The sequence below is a fragment of the Physeter macrocephalus genome, chromosome 18 (assembly GCF_002837175.3).
Source record: "Physeter macrocephalus isolate SW-GA chromosome 18, ASM283717v5, whole genome shotgun sequence".
Classification (NCBI taxonomy): Eukaryota; Metazoa; Chordata; class Mammalia; order Artiodactyla; family Physeteridae; genus Physeter; species Physeter macrocephalus.
In genome coordinates, this window is record NC_041231.1 from 2,531,236 (window position 1) to 2,546,052 (window position 14,817).

At 64.4% G+C, this 14,817-nt stretch overlaps 1 protein-coding gene across 1 annotated transcript in view; it reads right to left on the reverse strand.

Annotated features, from left to right (window-relative positions):
• Window positions 1-1,041: 1,041 nt before the first annotated feature.
• The window catches only part of KCNQ1 (potassium voltage-gated channel subfamily Q member 1), a 364,341-nt gene continuing 350,565 nt past the window's right edge, over window positions 1,042-14,817 (reverse strand). The window contains exon 16 of the mRNA XM_024133313.3: window positions 1,042-2,263. Coding sequence (XP_023989081.1) covers window positions 2,033-2,263 — 231 coding nt within the window. The 3' untranslated portion in view covers window positions 1,042-2,032. The remainder of the gene's footprint in view (window positions 2,264-14,817) is intronic.

The following is a 14,817-nucleotide window of genomic DNA, read 5'->3' on the forward strand; positions in this document are numbered from 1 at the left end:
TCGCCCCTCCCCCCCGGGGGTTTGGGCTGGGGAGGCCCCGGGCCCTCGCTGGCCCTCCTCCCCTCCCCCACACCGGCCAGTGCCCGAGGGCCAGACGGCCCCTCGGGTGGGAGCCAGGGCTGGGCTCCGGGGAGCCCCTGGGGCTCTGCAAAGGGGGACCCAGGCCCCTCCCCTGCCACAGGGGCCCAAGCTGACATTCCACACGGACCAGGAGTTCCTGCTTTGCGGCCACCTGGGCACCTGCCTCCAAGGGGACTGCAGGGGTCCCCTCCAAGAGGGAGGTTGGGGAGGGCTCCAGGCAGGACCTGGGGGAACGGAGCTGGGCCTGGAGGAGGCAGGGTCCAGATGCCCATGGGCGCCGCAGTGGAGGCTGGTGGTGGGAGTGGGGGCAGGTGCTGTCCTGGGGTTAGGAATTAAGCCCGAGACCTGAGAAGTGCGTGCGGGATGTAAGTCCTGAGGACAGGGTCCCCAAGCCGCTTGTCTGGGGGCGATGACCCCACCTGTTCACCCCTCCCCCCTTGAAGGGTCCCGAGACCTGGGGGTGGGGCTGGTCTCATAAAGGGCTATCAGGGAGCGCTTCCTGTAGGAGGGGGCTTTGAGCCTGGCTGGAGACCAAGGGAGTGGTTTCAACAGATGGAGAGGGGACAGGAGAACCTCCCGGCAAAGGCACCAGCAAGAGCAAAGAAGGCTTAACGGGTGGGCTGGAGCCCGACCTTGGGTGGGGGGACAGGAACAGCCCGGCCTCCAGGTGCTCCTGGGTCACTGGCGCCACCCCGTTCCCAGGAACCCCAGGCCAGGGGGTTGAGGCTTCTGGGCCCCCTCACCGGGGTGGGCGCAGACGGGGTGAGGGGCGCTGGGGTGTTGAGGGGTGGGCAGCAGCCCCACGGGAAGACAGGTTGTCCCAAAGATGGGTCGCTTGCTCCCCCAGGACAGGAGGCGAGAGCAGGGCAAGATCAATTTTGTGATTCCACATTTATTAGGAAAAACCTGAACGATTAAGAGTCAAAATCACACTGTGAAATTCATTAAAGCACAGATTCCAAATCACCACAGATTATTCTGATTTCGGTGAGACGGAGCGCCCCACAGGAGACGGGTCTCGTCGGAGCCGGTGACGCCCGTCTGCTCCCCTGTGGCTCAGCAGCTGGTCGGGGAGGCGACCGTCTGTGTGTCTGTCCAGCTGCTCAGACCAGGCAGGGAGCTGGAGGCGAGGCCCGCACGCAGAGCGGGGTTTGGGGACCCTCCTCTTTTCTCCGGAATGGGTAGGAGAAGCTGCCAGTCCAAAGTGGGGGTCCTGGGCACCCCCATTCCACTGGTGGGCGGTCCACCCCCAGCGGTGGACATGTCCCTCCCGTTGGAAGCTGTGGCCTCAGGAGCAGCTCCCCAGCGGCTCCTGGCCTGAGTCAGCATCTCTGGAGCGTGAGGGAGTCAGGCCCAGGCCCGGGGGCCTCTGACGGGCTCTTGGGCCTCGATCGGGCCTTGTCCGTGGGCGTCCTTTATTCGACGTGGGCTGGGCCTGCCCTGCCCTGCCTTGCCTGCCTTTTCCCTGGGTCCCCCCGGGCCTGGATTTGAGGCCGGGGGTGGGGTCCTCACAGGCCCTGTCCAGGCCATCCCTGTCTCCCCTCAGGAACGCCCTGGGGCCTGCACAGAGTTGTGCTGCTTCCTGGCCATACATGGGACCGACCCAAGCGCCTGGGACGCCCGGCCTGACCCCCTGCCACTTTGTCCCGAGCATCACGCAAGCAGTGTGGGGGGACCCCGGTCTCAGAGCTGAGAGGCCCCTCCTCCTCCCAACACCCAGCCAAATTCTAGTACCCGCTGGCTGGGAAGAGGCGGTCTTGGCGAGCCCCCCAGCCCAGGCCAGAGGGCCCTGTAGCCCACCGGGTGTCTGGGGCCTCGGAGAGCGGGGCTGCTCTCGCGGGCCTTCGAGAGGTGGCTGAGGCCTAGTGGTGCCTGTGCTGAGTGGGGGCTGGGGTGGGCCGGGCAGGCCTCCTCGGGGCCTCCCCTCTCAGGCCTGGGCCCCGAGCCCCCATCAGGAGCCCTTGTCGGGGCCCCCGCGGGGCACGGTCAGCTGTTCGTAGGTGGGCAGCGCGTTGCTGGGCAGGAAGAGCTCGGGGTTGCTGGAGCCACCGCTGTGGGGCTGGACCACCTGGGCCCCGCCCCCGCTGGAGGGCCGGCTGCCCGGGGAGCCTCCGTGGTGCAGGGCGAGCAGCTGGTGCAGCATGTCTGTGACAAGCACCAGCCTCTGGTCCAGCTGCGTCACCTGCGGGGACAGGGTCAGAGGTGAGTCGGGCGGTGTGCAGGTGGCCTCAAGGCCTGGGCTCCTTGAGGGCCAGGGGAGGGACGGGGCCTGGCCTTGGTCACGCCCGTGTGTGTGGAACGCGCGCGCGCGCGCGTGTGTGTGTGTGTGTGTGTGTGGCCGTGGCCCCGTGCAGGTCTGCACGTGTGCACACACGTGCGTGGAGGGAGCCCCGCTCTGCAGCCCTCACCTGAGACCCAGTGGCTGAGCAGGGAGCAGGGCGGGGCCCCTCCCCTGCCATCTAGCCCCACCCCCATGCCCCCCAACAGGGTTTGTGCCTCAGGGCGCTCTTGTCATCCCGGCCCGGTCCCCAACTCAGCAGGGGCACAACCATCTTCCCAGCCGAGCCCCCAAACCTGTACCAATCCCCAGGGGTCAGCCAGGGCCACATGCCCACCCTGCTTTTCCCAAAGGCCTTTTCCACACTGAGCACTGGGGTTGCCCACCCCACGAGGTGGGGTGGCCCCACGGAGCTGGAGGGGAGGTGGGTGGAGGATGGACCTGGGGCTGCAGGTACTTAGCAGGGGCTGCTGGATGGCCAAGATGGGGTGGGGCTGGAGTGAGCCCCGGGGGTGGGAAGAGGACCCCAGGGCCCTCAGAGCAGGGGCAGGGGTGAAGCAGACGTCCTGGCAGGAGCCAGGCGGAGGCATGGCTCACCCCGGGGCCTGCAGTGCCCTGGGGGGTGGTTCCCCCAGGGTCTCCGTCAGAAAATAATACCCGCCTTGGGTACCTGGAACACTGGAAAGACTAGAAATGATGGGGGAGGGAGCGGAGGTGGCCAGATCATCACCGATAAGGGCCAAGCTGCAAGAACACAGAGCTGCTTCAGGGGAGAGTGTGGCCGCGGGTAAAAGCCCAGGGATGGCTCAGCCAAGGGTCAACGCTGGGGCTGAGGACGGCGGCAGGCCGAGCTGGCTGGGGCCGGCCCTCCACCTGGACACACACATGGTCCATGATGTATGTGCTCTGAGCCGCCCTGGGCCAGACTGCCCCAGGACCCATCTGGGCCCCACTGCTGGCTGCAATATCCCTACCCCAGGACCGGACGGAGCTGGGTGCTGGCCGAGCGGGTTGGCCCCGGGGAAGATGCTGTGGGTTGAAGAGGCCACAAATCCTGTGTAGCTGGGTCCCCGGGTGGGCCCGGGTTGGGCTTCTGAGGCGGGTGGGGCGGTCCACGGTCCACAGCCTCCCTCCCGCGGTGGAGGCTGTCAGGGGGGAGGGGCAGGGCTGGCCGAGCGGGAGGAGGGGAGGCTTCTCTCCTGAGTTGGGGCCACGGGGCTCTCTTGAGACCTAGCAGCAGGTAGGGCAGGATGGGGGCCGGAACGTGGAGCGGCAGCCCCCCCGATCAGGACGGCTGCCTGTGAGGTGGGGCCTGTGACCCACGTCCCCCGCTCCGCACGGTGGCGGCTGCAGCACTGAGGCCAGTGCTGTCTCCTGGGACCTCCTGGGCGCCCCTGCCCGCCTCTGCCTCCTCAGACCGTGCGGGGGACTGAGACCTCCTCCCCTGCCCCTGGGCCTGGGGACAGGGACGGCTGCATGTCTGAGGCCCCCTCACCCAGGCCAGGGGGGCCTAACCTATTTTCCCAGACACATCCGATACCGGAGCCCAGGCTGTAAAGGGAAGGGGTGCAGAGCTTCTCTGGTTTAGCTGGGGTAGGGCCCGGGCCCCTCCCTCAGCTCTCCCCACCCCTGCATTCCCCCGGGTGCCTCCCTGACACCCTAGTCCCGCCATATGCTGAGGCCACCCACAGACGCAGGCCCCGAGGCCCCAGGAGAAGAGTCTCGTTTGGGGGTCTCTGGCTGGGACCCTTGCAGCCCAGCCAAGGGGGGCTGGGGAGGGCCGCTGGGGCTCCGGCCGCCGGCAGGACCGGCCCCCCAGTCCCGCTGCCGCCCTGTCCCCCACGGGTCTCGCCCGGTAGCCTGGAGTGAGCCTTGCGCGAGGCTGCTCGGGCAAGCTTCACGTTGCTCCACTGTGCGGGCCCCGGCTTGGGTATTGATTGGTTTGGCATCAATTAGAGCACCAAATACATTACAGAAGAAAATGTGCAGTTTCATAAATTTTCACTTTTCTGGCACTTGAACATCTCTTGAAGCCCCCAGCAGGGCAAGTGGGTATGGAAGCCTTTATAGGGTGTTCTTGGGAAAAAAGGCAACGGAAGAATGTCTGAGATTCAGGAAGGGGTGGGGCTGCTGGGCACGCCTGGCGAGGGGGCGCATCCCAGGGGGCTGGGCAGCAGGCGGGAGGCTGGCCCCAGGCCGAGCTCGCCCTCAGGGGGCCACCTGGGGCACTTCTGCCGCTGCCCTTGCCCTGCTCTGCTTCCAAGCCCACCTCGGCCCCCTGGGCTGCCGCTCGTGGCAGATGGGGCTTTGAGGGGCTCGCCGGGCTCCCTGGTCCCAGGGAACATGCTCCCGTTGGCCAGACTGCTGGAGGTGGCAGGGGCGCCGGGGGCGAGCTCGGCTCTGGGCCAGAATCCCAGAGCTGGCCCAAAGCCTGGGCCTCACGCGTCCCCGTCCTTCTCGCACGGGACAGGAGCGGGTCCGGGGAGGAGCGTTAACATTGCCGCCACGGATGGGACGGGAGAGAGGGCAAGTGGGGAAGCCCGCAGGCCAAACCAGACTCCTGCCAAGGCCTCCCGGCCACTTGCCGAGTCCTCCTGGTCCCCTGGCCACCCTCAGGGTGCCCCTGGGTCTTCCTGGCCCCCTGCAGGGTCCTGCCGCCTGCCCAGCCCCCCGCCTGATGGGCGGGGATCCTCTGCATCACTCGCCTGGTCCAGCTTCAGGCCGTGGTGATCAGTGGGTGGACCAAGCCCTGTGGAGCCGTGTCTCCCCCCGCCCCACAGACTGCTGGAGGTGGCAGGGGCGCCGGGGGCGAGCTCGGCTCTGGGCCAGAATCCCAGAGCTGGCCCAAAGCCTGGGCCTCACGCGTCCCCGTCCTTCTCGCACGGGACAGGAGCGGGTCCGGGGAGGAGCGTTAACATTGCCGCCACGGATGGGACGGGAGAGAGGGCAAGTGGGGAAGCCCGCAGGCCAAACCAGACTCCTGCCAAGGCCTCCCGGCCACTTGCCGAGTCCTCCTGGTCCCCTGGCCACCCTCAGGGTGCCCCTGGGTCTTCCTGGCCCCCTGCAGGGTCCTGCCGCCTGCCCAGCCCCCCGCCTGATGGGCGGGGATCCTCTGCATCACTCGCCTGGTCCAGCTTCAGGCCGTGGTGATCAGTGGGTGGACCAAGCCCTGTGGAGCCGTGTCTCCCCCCGCCCCACCCCCCCCGCCCCCGCCCCCGCCCCCCGGAGCTTGGTGGCTGACCTCGGTGCCACACACCACCGGGGGCTGCCTGCTGCTCGTCGCTGGCTCTGGGCTGCCTGAGCTTGCCCTGCACTGCCCAGCCCCTAGGGCCCGGTGGTGGCCTCTGGCCGGGTGGGCTTCCGTCCTTCTCAGCGGCTGATCCCGTCCCCACAGTGTGGGGTGAGCCGGGTCAGGCTGGTCCAGGAGGCCAAGTCAGATCCCACGCCGAGACCTGGCCGCCGTGCTGTCCTCCCCGGGCCTCAGTTTCTCAGCTGGGACGTGGGGGCATTTTGCTCCTTCCGTGGCGGGTGTTCTTGAGGACGGAGCAGGACGGTCGTGTAGGAGCCCGTGCCCGCGGGCTCTGTGAGTGTGGCTCGCCCCTGCCACGCTTCTCCAGGGCTGAGCACGTCCCAGAGAGATGGTCCCTGGGTCCCCGCACCCTGGCTTCTCCTCCTCCCAGGGAGAGTGCCTTTATCTGGCTTCATGTTCGATGGTGACACCCAGTGAGCACTTCATTCGGCCGGAGGGAGCGGCCTGAGAGCCAAACCCCAGCCGCAGAGAAGTGCGGCCCTCCGGGCAGGTGCCCAGGTGAGGCGCTGTCACCCTCAGAGGAAGGCAGTGCCCGCTCGGGGACCGGGACGGCGCTCCCCGGGAGCCGCTGGGGCGCATCAGTTTTGGGGATCTTGGATCTCGTCATTATTTGCAATTTGATAGTGACTAAAGGGCAAGGCCAACAAAAGCCCCCTTGTTCCCTGCCTCCATTCACCAAATTAATAACCATAAGACGACTCCCGGCCCTCGGAAGAGAAAAAAAGCAATTAGAATAACAGCCAGTTAGAGAGCCCCGGGCGCTGGTGATCAAACCCAAGGCGACGGGATTCCTGTTTGATGTGGTTATGAATTTGTTTTCAAAAGAAAATCTTGAAAAAGAGTCTTTCAAGGGAAATTTTTGCAGAACCTGCTCGGCCTTGATCCCAGCTCTGGACCCGCCGGTGGCCCTGGCCACGTGCAAGCCTTGGGCTGTCTCGGCCACACTGGCCAAAGACGGGCAGGAGTGGGGGACCCCGAGGCCTGGGGCTCGCGGGGAGGGAGTCCCCTGCCCTGGGGGGCAGCCCGTGGTGCCCCAGGGTCCCTGTGGCTCATCTAAAGGGGGGAGGCAGGGCTCCTCTTGGGACAGCCCAGGGCCCTCTGCAGGGTCACAGGGCAAAAGACCTCTGGGCCCTCCTCTTGACTGCAGACCGTGCTGGACCGAGAGTCACTGAGCCACTCTCGGGGGCCACGCTCAAAATACTTAAACGCCAGGCACTGAGCTGGATGCCAGCCCTGGGGCCAAGCTGGGCTGCAGGGAGTTGGGGGTTCCAGGTATGTCACGGGGTGCGCGGGGGCCTGAAGCCCCAGGGAGCCCTGCCCAAGGCCACACGCCGGCGACAGGCGCGGGCACGTGGCCGTGACGGCTCAGTGTGTGCGTGCACAGGCCCGCTCAGTCCTCCTGACGCCCTGCGACACGGCTCTGCCCCCTTCACCCCCCTTCACACACAGCAGGGAGCATGGGAGGGAAGAGGCCAGGGAGCAGGGGTTGCAGCGGGGCTGCTGCTGGCCTATCTTCCCCTTCTGCCCTGGCCACAGGCCTGTGGCACCTGCAAGGCCCAGCACTGCCCAGGTCACGAGCCCCTGCTCCCCGCTGCTCCTGAGCCCATTAGACAGGTGACACAGCTGAGGCCCGGGGACACAGCGGGCCTTGAGTCCCTGGACGCAGCTCGGAGGGACCAGGGGGGCCCGCTCATAGCCGGGGCAGGTCCAGTGGCCCATGGCAGGGGTGCTGAGCCCTGCCACACCTCCACCCCGGTCCCTATCCTGGCCGCCCAGAGAGGGAGCCCTGTGCCGGACAGCTCAGGGCAGAAACCCGCCTTCCCTGTCCAGGGCCCCAGCCACACCTCACGGTGTGGGTGGGCAGCCCACGCGGGCCCCTCCCAAACATACAGTGTGTGAGAAGCCCCCGGCACGGGGCAGGACACAGGGTACGATGAGTGAATTCTGATCAGAGGAAGGGGTGTCCGCTCCCACCCCTGTTAGAGCCCGGCCACAGCCTTGGACGACGGGCCTGCTGGACCCAGTCTGAGAGGCGACACTGCGCCCCCTGGGCCTCGTGGCTGCTCACTGGGATTCCGGTGGTGGCCCTGGGCACCCCCCCCCCCGCCCCCCGGGACCTCTGGGTTCTCCGTCTCCATAGAATGCCATTTCTTGCCCTACCCCTGGCCCTGGCCCTCCCTCCGCAAGCTGCTGCTTGGTGAGGGAGGGCAGTGGGGGTGGGGGTCACGGCGACCTGTGACCTTTGCCCCCTGTGCCCTCCAGCACATGCAGGTGATGCTGAGCACCCAGGTCTAGGGCAACGGAGGTCACTGAGAGAAAGCACCCAGGGGCGGGGCACTGGCTGCGTCCTGGTGTCTGCTAGACCATGGCCGGAGGAGGGCCACCCTGATGTGACAGCTGTGGTCTGCTGTCCTCCGACCCTGAGCACCCAGGCTCAGGCTAGGGACACACCCAAGACCCACACGCTTGATCCCTGGGGACCTCAGGCCTGAACTCAGACCATAAAACCATGGTTTTCCTGCACCTCTGTTGAGACCCCCCCCGACCTCTCTCTCAGCACCCACCCTGTTCCTTGCACATTTTCCTCATCCCAGAAAAACACTCCAAAATCTCAGCATCATGCTCCACATTCTGTCTGTCAGCAGAACTTGGGAAACCCCTGCCCACCCGTCACTGGCTCCCAGCCCAGGCCAGACCGCCAATTTTTTATGCTAGGACCATTGCAGTAGCCTGCCAGGTAGCCTTCCCCCACAATGTGGTCCTTTCAAAACACAAACCAGGTCACATCGCTGCCCTACTCATAGCCTCCTGAGCTCCCACCTCACTCCCAGGAGAAGCCCGAGTCCCTCCTGTGGCCCTAGACCTGTCCCCCTTTGCTCTATGGCCTCCCCCCACCTTCTTCCCTCTGCATTTTCTCCAGGCCACTCTGCTGGTCCTCAAACATGGCAGCACGTGCCTGCCTCAGGCCCTTTTCCCCAGCTGCTCCCCTGCCTGCATCAGCCAGCCTCCACCCTCGGACCTCACCCAAAGCACTGATGGCGGCCATGTTCCTCCTGCCATGGCCCCCCACCATCCCCACGCTGGCGCTTGTTTTCTCCGAGGCCCCTGGCCTGCGGTTGTATCTGCTCACTCCTTAGCTGGTTCCCCCACTGGAATTAGGCTCCAGGAGCCCCACTCCTCTGCCTGTCCTTGGTGGCACACAGAGGGCCCAGTTCACATTTGTGGAGCGAATATGGTGGGTGCTACACAGCCCAGAGCCTCCACTCGAGAGCCCCCGGGGAACCTTTCTGCCAAGGGGGAAGGGGGAGGTGGTGCGGGGTACCTGCCTGCCTAGGGCCTGCTGTCCTGCGGGGAGGTCCCTGCTGGGTGGGCAGCCTGGCCCCCGCCCCCGGGGCCCCTGCCCCTGGCGCTGGGCCTCCCTGACTCCTGGGAGTTTGGGAACGCCCCTCCCCCACGGCGAGAATGCGGGAATAACACCCATAAATCATCCTTTCGTTAGAGCCCGTGGGGCTGGCCGGTCTCACAGAGCCGGGTATATGAGTGGAAATAGATCACAGCGCTTCATAACATTGTAATTTATGGCAGGAGACGGTGTAATTGTGTTTATGACTTTGTTTTAGTGCTTTAGCTCTTGGAGAAAAATCAGCCGTGTTTTCTAGCTGCCGAGGTTTTACTGCCAGTCCCCAGGGCGGCCGGCCTGCCGAGCTCTCTGTCCTGCGGTGCACGGTGCACCCAGCCTGCTGAGGAGACGGCCTCGGAGCCCGGCCCACAGCCTGCTGGGCTGGGCGTGCGCTGGGCACGTGGGCTGGGGCGGGATGTGTGCACGCCGGTCTGCGGGAGGCCCTGGGGAAGGATGCGTTTCGGGTGTGCGGGCCGCAGGGCGGCGGGTCAGAGCCCGCGGGGAGGGCCTGGGCACACGGACAGGCTGCCTGGGCTCATGTCCTGCCTCTGCCACTTCCTGGTTGGGTGACCTTGGGTGAATCAGTTGGCCTCTCTGAACCTCAGTTTCCCCATCTGTAAAATGGGGATGCTGGTAGAATCTCCCTCAGTAGGATGTTGTAAGGACTGAATGAATTAAGGCAGGAAACCACTGGAAAGAGTGCTTGGCATCTGGCAAATTCTGATTAAGTCTCCATTACTGTAATTATTGTTAGTAATTTGCCCACGTGCAGCGTGGCCTGAGGGCCAGTTGGCATGTGTACGTGTAGACGTGTGTGTACACGAGTACTCGGGCTTTACAAGGGCAGGGAGACTGCATGTGCAAGAAGGCATGAGCCGCCTCGGGTGTGGTTTTGCACAATTCCCTGTACCGTCCACCAAATCATTCCCTGAGCTGCCAGAGGGTGCAAGCGTATCTGCCTGGACCTCTGGGCCCCTGGGCCTTGGCACGTGCCACGGAGGTGAGCACCCTTCCCCCAGGCGGTGATGCCGCTGGGACGGGGCAGCTCAGCGGGGGAGCAGTGGGAGCCCCACTCAGCATGGGGGCTCTGTCGGGTGCCAAGCGTACTCTCCTAACTGGGAGACAGATGCCGCCATCTCTGGAACCCCTGGTCGCCAACACACTAGCCGTTCTGCCTGTTTCCCAGGGTCCTCTGCCCAGGCGGAGTCCAGGCAGGGGGTGAGCCTTGGCCAGAAGAGGCGGGCGATGTGGCAGCCACTTGTGCCCTGGCCCCTGGGACTGGTGCATTGGTTTAGCATCATGAATCAGTCAGGGTGGGCATTTCAGAGGCTGTAGACCAAGGCCTCTGTCCTATAGCCACTGTCCCTCAAATCTCTCACTGTTCTGGCTACTGGGTGGCAGGTGATCTGAGCCATCACCAGAGTCAGCCACGCCTCAGCTGGGTCCTCGGCACAGCATGGTCAAGGTCCTGGTCACCCCAGACCCTTCTGGGGGCCTGCCAGCTCCTGGCTGACCCTTGCTGGCTACCCCTTAGGGGTGCAGGTTGCTCGCCTCTGAGAGAGTGTCACGATGGAGAGAAGAAACTTCTACCTGCCCCACAGATACACGCTTGCCCAGGGGCAGCCCCACAGATGCCTGGGGTCCGCCAGGCACCCTCAGCATTGCTTCCACCCAGGCTGACTGCTGAGGGGGGGCGGGTCTCAGGATCATTATCATAAGCCACAGCCACCTCTCCAGCGTTCATCCGCCGCAGCTGGGACAATCTCGCAGGCCCTCTACACCCAGCCCAAGGACCCCCGTCTGCCGGCACCATCTCTACACAGACACCCTCGACGCTCCGCCCCAGCCCTGCACTCTCCCGGGGGCCCCAGAACCCCGTCTCCACTGGCAAGCAGGTCTAACAGCATCTCGGTGCAGCAGGGCCCAAAGAGAACTCAGACTTGCCCTGCCCGCAATCCCATCCTCCCATCTCAGAAAGTGGTGCCGACACCCACACAGCAGAGCACTGGATTCCCCTGGCGCTCACCCACGTCCCACCCGCTCTCGAGAGCACACGCTCTGGATCCAACACCGCCCCCCTCCACGCCCCCTGCCCAGGCCAGCGGCATCCCTGGCCTGTGCTGTTGGAATCGCCTCTACTTGACTGGTCCGTCCCCCTCCCATTCCCTCCAGCAGCAGCCAGGCTGAGTTGTCTCCCTCCGCAGAATTGCCAGTGCACCCAGAATGAAATCTCACCTCCACCCACAGCCCCTGAGCTCCGCGCCGCCCCCTCACCGTCCTCCCTGACACCCTTCTCTCAGATCCTGGGCCCAGTCCTCTCGATCCTGCCTCAGGGCCTTTGCACTTGCCATTCCCTCTGCCTGGAAAACTGTCCTCTACCACAACATATAACCTGAGCTCAAATGTTGAGCGTGGGCTTCCCTACCACCAGCTGAAAGCTCTTGCGGCCAGGCCTTTGACCACGCGTCATGTGCACGTCCCCAGAGGGTCTCCCAGAGCCTGGCACATGGTAGGTGCTCACTAAATACACTTGGGATGAATAGAGTTGGTGCTTCACAGATATTTGTTGGATGAGAAAATGAGGCCTCTGCCATCTCCCAGGGCCCCAGTAGTGGGGTCGGGGGCGGGGCAGATGTCCTCTAAGCCCATTGCTCCTTCCCTCCCCGAGGTGCGGCTGGCCAGGCCTTTTCCTTGTCATTGATTTGTAAGGGCTCTTCGTATATTAAGAAAGTTTGTCCTTTGACATGGACGTCACAAATGTTTGTTCCTAGTGTGCCACTGGTCTTGTGAATTGGTTCATGGCAACTATGATTATCATTTTTGGTCATGTCACACAGAAGTTTTATTTACTTTTTCACTTTTTTATGTAGTCAGAGTTGTTTGCCTTTTCCATCGTGGCTTCTAGATTTTGTGCATGCTTGGAGTAGCTTTCCCAATTCCGACCCTGAAACATTTTTTTTCTAGGACTTTTTAGATTTGTATTTTACCCTTCAATCATTGAACGGTGTGGGACTGATTTTTGAGCTGCAGGCCTGTTTTCAGCGATCAGCCTGTCGATACATCACACTTCACCGAAGGATCTGTCTTTTCCCCATGGAGCTGGAACATTCTTTTTGTACATGCTTTGCAGTCTACAGTGAACCGTCTTACTTAGGGTGGTCTTAACGACATGCATTGCTAGTGGGTGGCAGGGCCGTTCTTTCTTGAGGTGACAGACGTTGCTGGCTCCATCCGGGGGGTCCAGCAGGGGAGGTGGCCAGGGGAGCATGGACCAGCTCACCTGGACAACCTCAGTGACCTCTGCCCTCAGCCCCACAGTCTGAGAGATTTTGCTTCTCTGCTCAGAATTCTGAGAAACGCCACTCTGAGCTCTGAACGAGAAAAAGGAAGTCTGGGCCGAGGCTCCAAGCTGTCACCCCTCCCCCAGGCAGCTCCAGCATGAGGCCTCCTCTCTGCCACCGCTGCCAGGAAGTCTTCCTGGATTCTCGCGTGGCTCACACCATCACCTCGCCCACATTTCTGCTCAAGGCTCACTTCCCCACGAGACCTCCTTGGGCCCTGAGCTAAACGCAGCGACCTGCCCCCATCTTCCATCTCCTGTCTTTTCCTCCAGGACTCACACCGACGTCACTGGCTTATTTATTATATTTTCCGTCTCTAGCTGCCCGCCCCCCCACCCCCAAGGACGAAAGCCCCATGGGGGCTCTGCGTGTGCTGTGTTACCCACGTGCTCAGTCCACACGCCTGCACACTGAGCCACCTCCTCCCTCCAGCCGCATCTCTGCGGGGCCCACGTTTGTGCCCAGAGTCGTTCACAACCACCGCCTGGCTGCGCCCACTGAGGCCGCCCTGCCTGGACTTCGGGGAGGAAGGCTCACGGGACGGCTTGCGGAGGGGGCGGCGGCAGAGTCAGGGGGCCCCAGGCAGCACACAGCTTCCCGGGCTGCACGGGAGCCTCTTTGCTTGGAAGGGGGCCTGGGCGGTAGGGACCAGGATGCACGGAGGCCAGGAAGCTGCCCACGGCCACCTGGTGGGTGGGCTGGTGGAGGGGGGGACCCTGGCTCAGGATGGGCGGGGCTTGGGCCTCCCAACAGGCTGGCCAGCCCCTAGCTGGGGCCTCAGGGGGGTCCTGCCAGCAGAGGCCAAGTGGGGGCTGCCTGCCCTGCCCACATCGGGCAGCCCCAGGCTGGCCGACTCAGTCACCCTCCTCGGGGCCGGGCGAGCGGGAATGTAGGGCAGGCTGGAAAAAGGCGCTGGAAGCCGAGAGGCCGTGTTTGTGTTGGCGGCAGGGCGGAGGCCCCACCTGCGTTTGATTCTCCCCCGCCTCCCCCTCCCGCGCTGCCCCTCTGACGAGCCTCGAGGTCCTGGAAGCCAGGGGGACGCCAGGCAGAACACTTTGTACGGGGAGCCAGGGAGCACCCGGCCACCGCAGCCAAACCCCCAGCCCCGGCGGGCGGGCAGGCGGGTGACACGCGGCCCAGTGACGGCGGGCAGGTAGGCAGGGGCCGCCCAGCAGCTCCGTATAGTCCCATCTGCCTCTGGCTGCTGCTACCCCGGCCCGGCTGCCCCCAGTCCCCCTCGCCCCCGCCCTCTCGGGGCCATCAGCCAGGGTGTGGGCAGTTCAGGACCCCTGGGCCCGCAGTGCCTCTCGAGGTGGGTTCACCCTCCATGAGTTCCACCGCCAGCAGGCCTCCCTCCACCCCTCGCACCCCGTCCTTGCCCTGGTGAGACCCCCCGCAAGCCACCTACTGCTCTCAAGACAAAGACACAGCCCCGCCTCGGCCAGAGGGCCCCTCACGGTCTGGGCCCTGTGTCCCACCTCGGCCACCGCCCCTTCCTGCCCTGCACTGGCTTCTGTCAGTTCCTTGGATGCGCTGTACCCCCTCTCTGCCTCAGGACATTTGCACCTGCCGGCCTGCCTTCTAGAACGTTCCGCCCGTCTCCTGAACCAGCAGACGGTCTCATTCTTCAGGCCCCGAGGCGAGGGTCTCCTCCTTAGAAACACCGCCACCCCCCCACCCCAGTTTGCCTGCCATCGCCTCCCTGCTCGGCCCCTTCCAGCCACTCTGGTCTGCCCGGTACCGCTTGCATCGTTTGCTTCATAAATGTCCACTTCCCTGAAAGCGGGGATACTGCCAGGCAGTCCATGACCCCTGACTGCCTGGGGGAGTCTGGGCCTCCGTCACCTCCCTAGCAGGGAGGGGACAGAGAGTCTGTGCTGCAGCTCAGAACGGAGATAGATGCGTACGCGGCTGGAGTGTCCTGGGGGCAGGGTCTAGCTCCTCTGGACAGACCCCAGCATGTCCCCAGGCTCCCAGCACCTCCCAGTTGCCTCTGACCACTTCCCCTGCACGCACAGCTTGGTGCGGCTTCTCTCCGTGCCTCTCTCCGGCCACCCTTGGCTGTTCTGTTACTGCTCAGTCCTGGACTATGTCCTTTCTCCGGACACCTGCACAGCTTCCCGGCTGCTCCCTGACAGCACAGGCCCCCAGAGCCTCTTCCCCGGACAGTTGGAGGCCCGCTGACCCCACGCCAGCCGGCCTCCAGGACGGCGCCTGCGCGCCCCCGCCCTGGCAACACGCTCTGCCCAGCTGGACTTCTCGCTGTTCAATGAACCTCTTTACAAAGGGTTTGCATGATATGAGTAGATATAAGTACTCTTCAAAAACATTTTCTCTAAGAAGTAAAAACATTTCAAAGAAACATCCCCTTTGACCTGGCCCGTCTGGCTTTGTTCCCCGCCCCCCC